This window comes from Lithobates pipiens, unplaced genomic scaffold (assembly GCF_037356315.1).
Source record: "Lithobates pipiens isolate NorthernLeopardFrog02 unplaced genomic scaffold, aLitPip1_a1.2 Scaffold_23, whole genome shotgun sequence".
Lineage (NCBI taxonomy): Eukaryota > Metazoa > Chordata > Amphibia > Anura > Ranidae > Lithobates > Lithobates pipiens.
In genome coordinates, this window is record NW_027507785.1 from 24269172 (window position 1) to 24281236 (window position 12065).

Below are 12065 nucleotides of genomic sequence, written 5' to 3' on the forward strand. Positions count from 1 at the left end.
CACGGTCCCCCGCATGATCTACTCCTGTGCCCTCCACCCCCCCACCCACCCACCCACCCACCCACTGTGTCCCCTTGTGCCCTCCACCCACCCACAAATTTGTTGTGAACACCGTTAAAGTCTATGGGACACGAACATGAATAATTAAAAGTGCTAATTTTAAGGGTTAATATGAAAGTTATCTGTGGGTGAAAGATTGTGTATACCCACAGTTGATCCAGAGGAAGGCGAAAAAACCCCAGCATAGCATGATCCAATTTGCTACAGCCGGGGGGAAAAAATTCCTTCCTGATCCCCCGAGAGGCAATCGGATATTCCCTGGATCAACCTTTTTTAAAGCAATCTACTGAGCTGGACAGAACCACCTCTGGAAGGAGACTATTCCACATCTCTTACTGTGCTTCCTTAATAATGTTAGTTTTTATCAGGAAAATGTATCCATAGAGGAGATCATCCTGATAGGTGGCGAGGAATTCTGTGTACAGTATAGGAACCCTCTCTATATGTTCAGCCAGTGTCATGAGTTTAGTACTTTTAGAAGTATAAATTACTCTATGGCCTTGGAGGACGGGATTAAAGTGCCAGAATTACAGCGCCCTCCGTGTTCACGCACACCCTCTACCCCCTCTCTCTCTCACACCCTCTACCTCCTCTCTCTCTCACACCCTCTACCCCCTCTCTCACACCCTCTACCCCCTCTCTCTCTCACACCCTCTACCCCCTCTCTCTCTCACACCCTCTACCCCCTCTCTCTCTCACACCCTCTACCCCCTCTCTCACACCCTCTACCCTCTCTCTCTCTCACACCCTCTACCCCCCTCTCTCTCACACTGTCTACTTCCCGGTCTCTTTCAAAACCTTTACCCACACTTTCTTACGCCCCCCTCTCACTCTCGCCTCCCTGACTTTCTCCTCTTCCCTTCCCCTTTTTACTATCTCTGTTTCCCTTTTTTGTCTTTCTATCGCCCGCTCCATTTTCGCCCTGTCTTGCGAGATGACTTTTGCCATCTCTTCGCTCACCCTCTTTGCTCTCACTCTCTCTTCCCGTGCTTTCTCCTCTTCTCTTCCCTTTATTTCTCTCTTCCTCTCCTCTTGTTCCCACTTTCTCATCCACTCTTCTTTAGCCTTCTCTTTTCTCTCCCGCTCTTCTCTCTCCCTCTTCTCCCGTTCTTCTTTCTCTTGTCTTCTCTTCTCTACTCTCTCCCTATATTCTCTTAGCCGCCTCTCTCTCTCCATTTCCTCACTGTCATCTGAATCTTCATCTTCATTTCCAAAGCTGGCGGTGCAGTTTATTGTGCAAGGGTTCTGTGGAACAGAAGATAAAAAGTATTTATTAGTCAATGTAATACAGGACTATCACCTTTCAGCTACTTCACAGACAGACTGTCACATCTGCAATACTTATTATTATGTCATTTATGATTTATGTGCTTCAAAAATGCTAGTTTTTATCAGGAAAATATATCCACAGAGGAGGTCATCGTGATAGGTGGCGGGTAATTCTGTGTACGGTATAGGAAACCTTTCTATATGTTTAGCCAGTGTCATGAGTTTAGTGCTTTTAGAAGTATAAATTACTCTATGGCCTTGGAGGACCGGAGGGACCAGATTAAAGTGCCACAATTAAAGTGCCCCCCCCCATCCCTCCATGTTCACGCACAGAAGTGAACGCATACGTAACGTAAGTTGCCCGAGCATTTGTAAACGGTATTTGAACCACACATATGTGGTATCACCACAAACAGAGTGAGAGCAATACTTCTAGTGCTAAACCTCCTCTGTAACGCTAAACAGGTAACCTGTAAAGGCATTTAAAGTGTCGCCTAAGGAGGTATTTAAGTACCGTAGTTTGTCGCCATTCCATGAGCAGGCGCAATCGTAAAGTATGACATGTTGGGTATCAACTTACTCCGCATACCATCATCTTTCAAGTTTTTAGAAAAAAATGGGGGTAACTATTGTGTTTTGTTTTTTATCCATTAAAATGTATTTGTTCCAAAAAAAAAATATTCCGTTTGATTTACTTTGTGACATAAAAAAATTGCAACAATCTCTGTTTTATTCCCTAGGGTCTCTGCTAATATAAAATGTATAATGTTTGGGTTATAAGTAATTTTCTAGCAAAAAAAAAAAAAAACAGATTTTAACTTGTAAACAAAAAGTGCCAGAAAAAGCCTGGTCTGCAATTGGCTATAAAACATTTCCCAATTACTATTCATCCCCTAGAATAAGCGATAGTAGCAGATTCTGCCATTGTCAATTTGGGTACAGCGTTGCACAGCCACGCAATTGTCATTCAATGTGTGAGATCGCTGAAAATTGGCCTGGGCAGGAAAGGGGTGAAAGTGCCCAGTAGGCAAGTGGTTAAAGATCTGTAATTTAACACTGGACAATTTCTTAAGAACTGTACTTGTGACCCCCCCCATAGGAAGCATGGTCTCCAGCTACCCAGAAGCCTTTGTTCTTCATCTGGTCCTAACCTGCTTACTTGTGAGAGACTGCTAGTTATCTAAGGAACTACCTAAGCAGTATAATTTTCAACGGTACTTACGTTTTTCATCCACTTCCACAGAGGTTTTAGGAGACAACCCACGAGATCAAACGCAAATGTTGTTGGGTTTAAAGAAGGACAACGCCATTGAGGACAGCAGCAACATCGACATCTGATTTCTTCCTCCTCTTCGCCGTCCTCTTCCTCTTGTTCTTCAGTCTTTTCCGTGCCCTTTGCGGGAGCCCAGGCGGCTCGTATTGCCACATAATATTTTTTCTCTGCCTGTTCTCCGTTCTCTTCGGTTTCTACTTCTTCGCTTTCTACTTCTTCGCTTTCTACTTCTTCGCTTTCTACTTCTTTACTTTCTTCTCCTCCACAGGCTTTCTCCTCCTCTTCATACCTATCTTTGTGACACCGCGTCTCTACATTTATATTCATTAAGGCACACGGCCTGAAGAACCTCTTTTTCCAGTTTCCCTCTTTCCCTTCTTCCATTTCCACCTCTCCTTCCTTAGTTTCCTTCTCCTCGCTCTGATCTTCCATCTCCTCATTTGGCTGTTCTTCCGCTTCCTCGCCCTCATCGGGGTCTTCGTGCATATCTCTACAGCCGATGAAGCAACCGAATAGGAAACCGTACTGTGGAAAAGAGAAAAATAAAGAATTCATTAATTTACAGAACACAGGAGGATAACCATTCAGCTGCATCACAAACAGCCCGTCACTTCTACAATACTTATCAGTTTAGGGCTTTATGTCATTTATGATTTATGTGTTTCCCCAAAAATGCTAATTGTTATCAGGAAAAGGTCTCCATAGAGGAGGTCGGCCTGATAGGTGGCTGGAACTTCGGTGTACAGTATAGGAACCCTTTCTAAATGTTCAGCCAGTGTCATGAGTTTAATACATTTAGGCAGTGGCAGCCCGTATGCAGGGTGCCCCCCCCCACCCCCCATCCATGCATCTGGTCCCCTAAATCCATATGCGGGGCATCGGACGCATGGATAGCCAGATAAGCCTGAGGAAGAGCAGTGATGCTTGAAACTGTACAGTGGCTTGCACTTTTTTGTACGTATTTTGGAATGAAATTCAAGTAAACAAGAATTGCATTGAAACATTGGTCCCATCTTTTTCATTATATATATATATATATATATATATATATATATATATATATATATATATATATATATATATATATATATATATATATAGAAATAAAGATAGAAAAATGTAATAAAAAAATAATAGAAATGGGCAAAAGTAAAAAATAAATAATGTGAAATGGATGCAATAAAATAAAAAAAAAGTCAAAATGTAGATAATGGGTGGTAAGGGATATATATAAATGTAAATAAGAATAAAAGGATAATGGTGAAAAAAAAAAAAAAAAAATGATGTTAATGTAAAAATGTTGTGTATATGAAATAAAAAGAATGTAAAAGCCAGAAAATGCTGTGTGAGTGTATGATAAAAGATATATTGAATAGGGCATGGGAATGACATTTTTTGTGTGTGAAGAGATGTGATATGGCAAGAAAAAAAACCTGGTAGCTTATACTCCCTACTAGATCCTTAAAAAAATAAATAAAAAAAACTTGTATAGAAAACTTACTTTTTTTAAGATCTTCAATATAGGTGCCAAGACAAAACGCAGAATTCCAATTGGGTGAAGGGAACACATACACTTAGCACAGCAATGGCAGCACTGGCAGCATGGGCAGCACTGGCAGCATTGCACGCACCGGCAGCATTTGCAGCACGGGATTTTCAGGCAGCACGGGGAGCACTTCGAGGCCTCGCAGCACGGGATGCACCGGCAGCATTCTCTGGTGTTTTCCCTGTTCTTTTCCTTGTATATTGAGGGAACAGACATGCAGCTGAACGTGTATGCATTCCATTTCTCCCTTTCTTTAGCTACTTCTGCTTTCATTATTTCGTCAGCTATGATTTCTTTCTTTCTTTCTTCTTCTTCTTTCAGTATCTTGTCTTCCTCTTTATCCTCGTATGACCATAAGAGATTCAAGCTGTCTCCATCACACATGGGGATCTCCAACTCTCCTGGTCCCATCTTATCCAGATTCTATAAGAAAAGAACAAAACAAAAAAGGTAAGTGTATGGACATATTCTAAACTGGAACTCTAATCATTCATTAAGATTTGGATGGAGCGGGGGAGGGGAAGGGTTCAAACTTTTCCAAAGATTATTGTGCTCTATGCCCTGAGTGGGAAAGTTTCCTTTTGCTTCCTATCATCCCAGAAGGAGAAGAAGTAAGCGGAATTCTCCCATCAGGATTGCAGACAGCAATAAAAATCCAACTGAGGTTCTAACACTTCCCCCATTCCATCTGAAATTCAGGAACTGCCTTGGTTGGTGTTCTGCTTTATTCGCTTCAGGTCCGTCCTATAGCAGCTTTACTGTTACAGAGCGGCACCTGTGCGCCAGATCGCCTAATATATATATATATATATATATATATATACACGTGATCCGACACTTCTGGGTAGGGGCGCGCGTTGTGATTACACTTGGCGGGCGCCGGGGTACCCGATGACCTCTGCCACCCGCCAATCATCAGGCAAAACAGCTCTGATGGAGGGAAGGGATGGAGTTTGTGTTCCATCTCTTCCCCTAGTGAAAGCACCTCACACGGTTTGGCACAACACTGGCTAGGCACACAGTTTACCCATTGGTCGTCCCTGATGTTAACCCCTTTCCAGCCAGTGTCATTAGTACAGTTACAGCCTTTTTCTTTTTTTTTTTTTTTTTTTAACTCATCGCTGTACCGGTGTCACTGGTCCCCAAAAAGTGTGAAAAGTATCAGAATGTCCACCGCAATATCGCAGTGCCGCTATAAGTCGCTGATCGCCGCTATTACTAGCAAAAATAAAAATATCCCATAGTTTGTAGACGCAATAACTTTTGCACAAACCAATCAATATATACGCTTATTGGGATTTTTTTTTTCACCAAAAATATGTAGCAGTATACATATTGGCCTAAATTTATAAAGAAATTATATATTTTTTTATATTTCCTATTGGATAGGTTTTGTAGCAGAAAGTAAAAAAAATATGATTAAAAAAAAAACGCAGAAGTAATCAAATACCACCAAAAGAAAAATCTATTTGTGGCGGGAAATAAAAGGACATACATTTTATTTGGGTACAGCGCCACACGACCGCGCAATTATCAGTTCAAGTAACGCCCCGCCGTATAGCAAAAAATGGCCTGGTCATTAAGGGGTCAAGTGACTAATATTATTAGATTTTTTAAACTATCTTTACAAAGAATTACTAATAAGAAAGCATTTAAAAAAGTAAGGATCTGAAGATCCCAAATACAGGAATACAGGAGGGGGGGGGGCTAGAAATTGAGGGGCAGACCTACTATTTGTACCAACTCTGCAGCTGTACAAGGACCCCCTGTGACTTAGGGGCTCATCTATATAAAGTACATTAAAGTTTGTGCTGGGGAAATAGGTAAATGCACCCCCCCCCCCGTTGACTAAATTACCACTAGTTTAGTCAACTAAAACAATTCAGATGACTAAAAACACAACTAAAACGGCATTTTGATCAAAAGTCTAAGACTAAAACTAAATTGAAAAATGTGAGGTCTGAATGAACACTGGCTGGAATAAGCACTAGGACCTGATTCTGCCATCACCGCTCATCCCCAATTCTCCAGGAAAGAACATTCATTAAAGACGTCCCTCAAAGAGGAGACATGTCCTCCATTCAGAGGGGTTTCCTCTCCCTCCCTCTGCTGTAGTTGGTACAAGCCTGTGCTTTATACACACGGGATGTTCTTCACCAGGGACACCCAGAACTAACTAATGACTAAAACATTACAAGATACTTACCAAGGTTAATGTCAAGTTCGGCTCCTTGCAAACCAATAACACTGTCTGAAGGATGGTAGGGTCTTTCATACCTTCCTCCACCCCTCTGGTATCCCTTTGAATTCTTGCTGTCATCTTATCTAAAGAAAGAAAGAAAGAAAAAAAATATGGTAAGTTTAAGTACAAATTTAAAAGTGGAACTCCACTCAAAATGTTTTCTTGTAGATTTGGATGGAGTGGATAAAGGGTTTCGTTTTTTTCTATGTCCTGACTGGGATAGTTTCTTCTCACTTCCTGTCATCTCAGCAGGAGAGGAAGTGAGCAGAATCCTCCCAGTGGGGACACAGACGTCAGTAGCCCAAATGAGGTGCTAACCCATCCCCCTTCCATCTGAAACTGTCTTGTTTTAATATAATAATAATAATACAATTTTTGAAAGCATTTTCTCCTGAACCCTGCACTCTGTACATAACGCACCCCTGAACCCTGCACTCTGTGTGTAATGCACCATTGTACCCTGCATTCTGTGTGTAACGCACCACTGTACCCTGCACTCTGTAGCACACTCCTGAACTCTGCACTCTGTGTGTAATGCACCCATGAACCCTGCACTCTGTGTGTAATGCAACCCTTAACCCTGCACTCTGTGTGTAACGCAACCCTGAACCCTGCACTCTGTGTGTAACGCAACCCTTAACCCTGCACTCTGTGTGTAACGCAACCCTTAACCCTGCACTCTGTGTGTAACGCAACCCTGAACCCTGTACTCTGTGTGTAACGCAACCCTGAACCCTGCACTCTGTGTGTAACGCACCCCTGAACCCTGCACTCTGTGTGTAATGCAACCCTGAACCCTGCACTCTGTGTGTAATGCACCCCTGAACCCTGCACTCTGTATGTAACACACCCCTGAACCCTGCACTCTGTGTGTAATGCACCACTGTACCCTGCACTCTGTGTGTAACGCACCCCTGAACCCTGCACTCTGTGTGTAATGCACCCCTGAACCCTGCACTTTTGGCAAAGTGCACCCCTGCATTTTGGACACCAGGGCAGGTAAGAAAAGGTTAAACTATTTTATGTATGTATGTATGTATTTTTAGCCCAAGTTAACTTTTACCTGAACTTCAAGAAAACAAGACAATAATACAATTTTATATATTATAAAATTATATATATATATATATATATATATATATATATATATATATATATATATATATTATAAAAAAGACACTTACCAATTAAATTTGATATCCAAATGAATTTAAAATCCAATAAAAAAGCTCTTCAAAAATCTCTTCAAAGGCTCAAAGTACGTCTAGAATAATTCCTACACATGCAGAGGGAAAAACAAAAATTGTTAGTTTTAATGTTTTAATTCAAGTTATTGTAACAAAAAAAAATCTTATAAACCAGTATAGATACGATGTGTGACATGGATGGAAAGACTTTGCCCAGTAACTGGCACCACAACCCCGGCGCTGGAAATAAAACATTTACTTTCTGTACATGGAAATAATAATAAAAGTCAATATATTAGTGAGGGATTTCCCATCGGTGTAATAATACTGATTGGCAGCACTGGGATTCTGGGGTCAGGGACTGGGAAATCCCATCCTGTAATGGTGTGTGTGGAGATGACATTTATTTCTATAGATTTCTCCAGTGGCGGCTGGTGAAGTTTTTGGATGGGTCTGGCGCCCATCATTACCCCGCCCATCATTTTTGGCCCCTCCCACTTTTCATAAACCACGGCCTTTATGTAATCCACCTAATCTGTCCCCTGTATTCCACTTCCTTCCACCCATAGTGTCATAGTGAGTTATCTGTAAACATTCCTTGTAATAGAAAAAAGCATGACAGGGCCTCTTAAATATGAGATCTGGGTCAAAAAGTCCTCAGAGCTCATATTTACACTAAAATACAAAAAAGGTTTATAAAATGTCTTTTCCAGCAAATTAACAATAACTGTGAGTAACAAGCAACAGAGCAGACCATTGCTTTGCACTTGCTGAATAAGAATACCGCATGGCATGATGTGATCCTCCTGCAAGAAGCATGAAATGATTTGTTTCTTTTACAAATTGCTTATTGCTCTCTAATATAATTCCTGCACAAGTGTACAGCACACAGAGAGTGGTCTAGTAAAGGCTTAGGTCAGGTGCATTTGGTAATTAATTATTATTTACTTAATTATTTCATTTTTTTCACAGTCAGAGTCAATTATGCCACTCACCGTGCTTGCAGCTCCGCTCGGGCTGAGGAACGGAGCTGCCGACGTCACTTCCGGGTTTCGTGAAGCAGCCGAAAGCCAGAAGTGACCTGCCTGTCTTTGAATGACAATGTTCCCGCCCGTAGAATCACAGTGATTGTACGGGCGGAAGCTAGTCGGCGTTCTACAGTGCGCCGCAAGGCGGGTTTTTAACCTGCAAATGAAGCGCCATGGATGCAATCTTGTGATTGCATCAACGTGGCGCTTCTCATAGTGCACTGCGACCGGCGCCACAGTACACTATGTTAAATTGTTAAATGAATTTTTTTTTTTAATGTCTTAAAGGGCCCGTTTTTTTTTTTACTTTTTTTTTACTTTTTTTTTTTTAGACTGAGGGGGGGATTTCTCTCTATATTATCTTCTATGTATTATTTCTAGATTTATGTCACGTCAGTGAATGATTCGCCATCAGTGAGGAACATTCTATGGATGATTGTATGTGTAACACGGAGCAACAACTACACACCTCCTCTCTCTAACGCTTCCAAACAATAATGACTCGGCACGGCGCCGCACTCCCTATATATAGTAGACGGGAGCTACGCTGTGACGTCACAGCTAACGCACGCCACCACTCTGCCAGGCATGCTATTTTTAGACTCGACCGTTAGTCTCAGTCACGTGACCACATGGAGGAGCGGACCTGAAGGGGAACTAGTCTCTGTTTACCCCATCAGGATCCGCCCACTCTTACCAAATCCTCGGCCATTGGACCTGTCAGTGTGAGGGGAGGGGGGCGGGCGCTGTGGCCCGCCCATCCCCTAAACACCGCCCACAGACGATAGTGTATTCACATCACCCCTCCCTGTCCCCGCCCACCCTAAACACAGCCCCCCCCCCCCGCCATTCAAGTGCGGGGGGGGAGGGAGGTGTCTCAGCAGGGAGGGGGAGGAGTTATTGTAAGAGAGTCTCCTCTTATTGGATGATGGATCTGACGCTGTGTATGGAGATTCACAACCAAATCCACCATAAAGATCATGTCTCCCCCTCCCCCTCCATCTTATTACTGGGCATCCAATCCAGGTGTTATAGATGATCGTCCAATCATATCTTCCCTCCTAATCCGTGTAATAAGGGGGGTCCTGGACCTCCATAGATGATTGTACAATCTCCTATACACCATACAATCTTAATGTACGATCTCCTATACACAATACAATCTGATTGTACGATCTGCTATACACAATACAATCTGATTGTACGATCTCCTATAGATCTGCCATCAACTATGTAGTAGAAGAATCGGCCGGATTTCATACGGATCGCTCACATTCATATTACATATATAGATTGTACAATCTGATTGTATGGTGTGTATGGTGGTGGATATGATTGTACAATCTGATTGTATGGGGGGGGGGGTGGATATGATTGTACAATCTGCTTGTATGGGGGATGGATATGATTGTACAATCTGATTGTATGGGGGGTAGATATGATTGTACAATCTGATTGAATGGGGGTGAATACGATTGTATGATATGGGGTCCTTTATAATTTCCCAGCTGAGGTCCAATCCATGGGGGGGCAGGGCTACAGCTGTGTGTGTCAGTGTCCGGTTCTCCTGTAGGGGGCAGTATAACCCGAGAAAATAAAACGATTTTATGATAAGGACAGAAAACTGACTGCGGTCTCCTCCCTGTAATCACCAGCTCAGCCGCCGATTGGCTGATCCCTGGCGCTATATAAAAACCTGACAGGGAACCTAAATAACTAACCAGCTGGTAAAAGGGTTAACTAGGGGCAATCAGGGGGTTAAAAACATTATTGGGTAGTATATGGGGGTACCTAGCACTATAAAAACCTGGCGGTGAACCTAAAAGAATAACTAGCTACCTAGCGACACCAGTGACACTAATGCAGCGATCAGAAAAACGATCGCTTAGTGACACTGGCAAAAGGGGGTGAAAGGGTTAACTAGGGGCAATCAGGGGGTTAAAAACATTATTGGGTAGTATATCAGGGTTTTTTTTAAAATGTCTTAAAGGGCCCGTTTTGTTTTGTTTTTCTTTTAGACTGAGGGGGGGCGGCGCCTTTTTTTTAAAACGTCTTAAAGGGCCCGTTTTTTTTTTTTTTTTAGATGGGCTGCCACTGGTTTCTATGTATTATTTCCAGATTGATGTCATGTCAGTGAATGATTCGCCATCAGTGAGGAACATTCTATGGATGATTGTATGTGTAACACGGAGCAACAACTACACACCTCCTCTCCCTAACGCTTCCAGTCAATAATGACTCGGCACGGCGCCGCACTCACTATATATAGTAGACGGGAGCTACGCTGTGACGTCACAGCTAACGCACGCCACCACTCTGCCAGGCATGCTATTTTTAGACTCGACCGTTAGTCTCAGTCACGTGACCACATGGAGGTGCGGACCTGATGGGGAACTAGTCTCTGTTTACCCCACCAGGATCCGCCCACTCTTACCAAATCCTCGGCCATTGGACCTGTCAGTGTGAGGGGAGGGGGGCGGACGCTGTGGCCCGCCCATCCCCTAAACACCGCCCACAGACGATAGTGTATTCACATCACCCCTCCCTGTCCCCGCCCACCCTAAACACAGCCCCCCCCCCCGCCATTCATGTGCGGGGGGGGGGGGGTGTCTCAGCGGGGGGGGGGGAGGTGTCTCAGCCGGGAGGGGGAGGAGTTAGTGTAAGAGAGTCTCCTCTTATTGCATGATGGATCTGATGCTGTGTATGGAGATTCACAACCAAATCCACCATAAAGATCATATCTCCCCCTCCCCCTCCATCTTATTACTGGGCATCCAATCCAGGTGTTATAGATGATCGTCCAATCATATCTTCCCTCCTAATCCGTCTAATAAGGGGGGTCCTGGACCTCCATAGATGATTGTACAATCTCCTATACACCATACAATCTGAATGTACGATCTCCTATACACAATACACTCTGATTGTACGATCTGCTATACACAATACAATCTGATTGTACGATCTCCTATAGATCTGCCATCAACTATGTAGTAGAAGAATCGGCCGGATTTCATACGGATCGCTCACATTCATATTACATATATAGATTGTACAATCTGATTGTATGGTGTGTATGGTGGTGGATATGATTGTACAATCTGATTGTATGGTGTGTATGGTGGTGGATATTATTGTACAATCTGATTGTATGGGGGGTGTGGATATGAGTGTACAATCTGCTTGTATGGGGGATGGATATGATTGTACAATCTGATTGTATGGGGGGGTAGATATGATTGTACAATCTGATTGAATGGGGGTGAATACGATTGTATGATATGGGGTCCTTTATCATTTCCCAGCTGAGGTCCCATCCATGGGGGGCAGAGCTACAGCTGTGTGTGTCAGTGTCCGGTTCTCCTGTAGGGGGCGGTATAACCCGAGAAAATAAAACAATTTTATGATAAGGACAGAAAACTGACTGCGGTCTCCTCCCTGTAATCACCAGCTCAGCCGC

The 12065-nt window shown here is 43.0% G+C and overlaps 1 protein-coding gene across 1 annotated transcript; it reads right to left on the reverse strand.

Moving 5' to 3' along the window:
* Window positions 1–834: 834 nt before the first annotated feature.
* LOC143927093 (uncharacterized) lies at window positions 835–7673 on the reverse strand. The gene is made up of 5 exons (XM_077451050.1): window positions 7575–7673; window positions 6355–6473; window positions 4104–4571; window positions 2552–3127; window positions 835–1305 (listed from the first exon to the last, which is right to left on the reverse strand). The coding sequence occupies exons 2-5, from the start codon at window positions 6466–6468 to the stop codon at window positions 835–837; spliced, it is 1629 nt and encodes a 542-aa protein (XP_077307176.1). The 5' UTR covers window positions 6469–6473; window positions 7575–7673.
* Between the last annotated feature and the right edge of the window lie 4392 nt (window positions 7674–12065).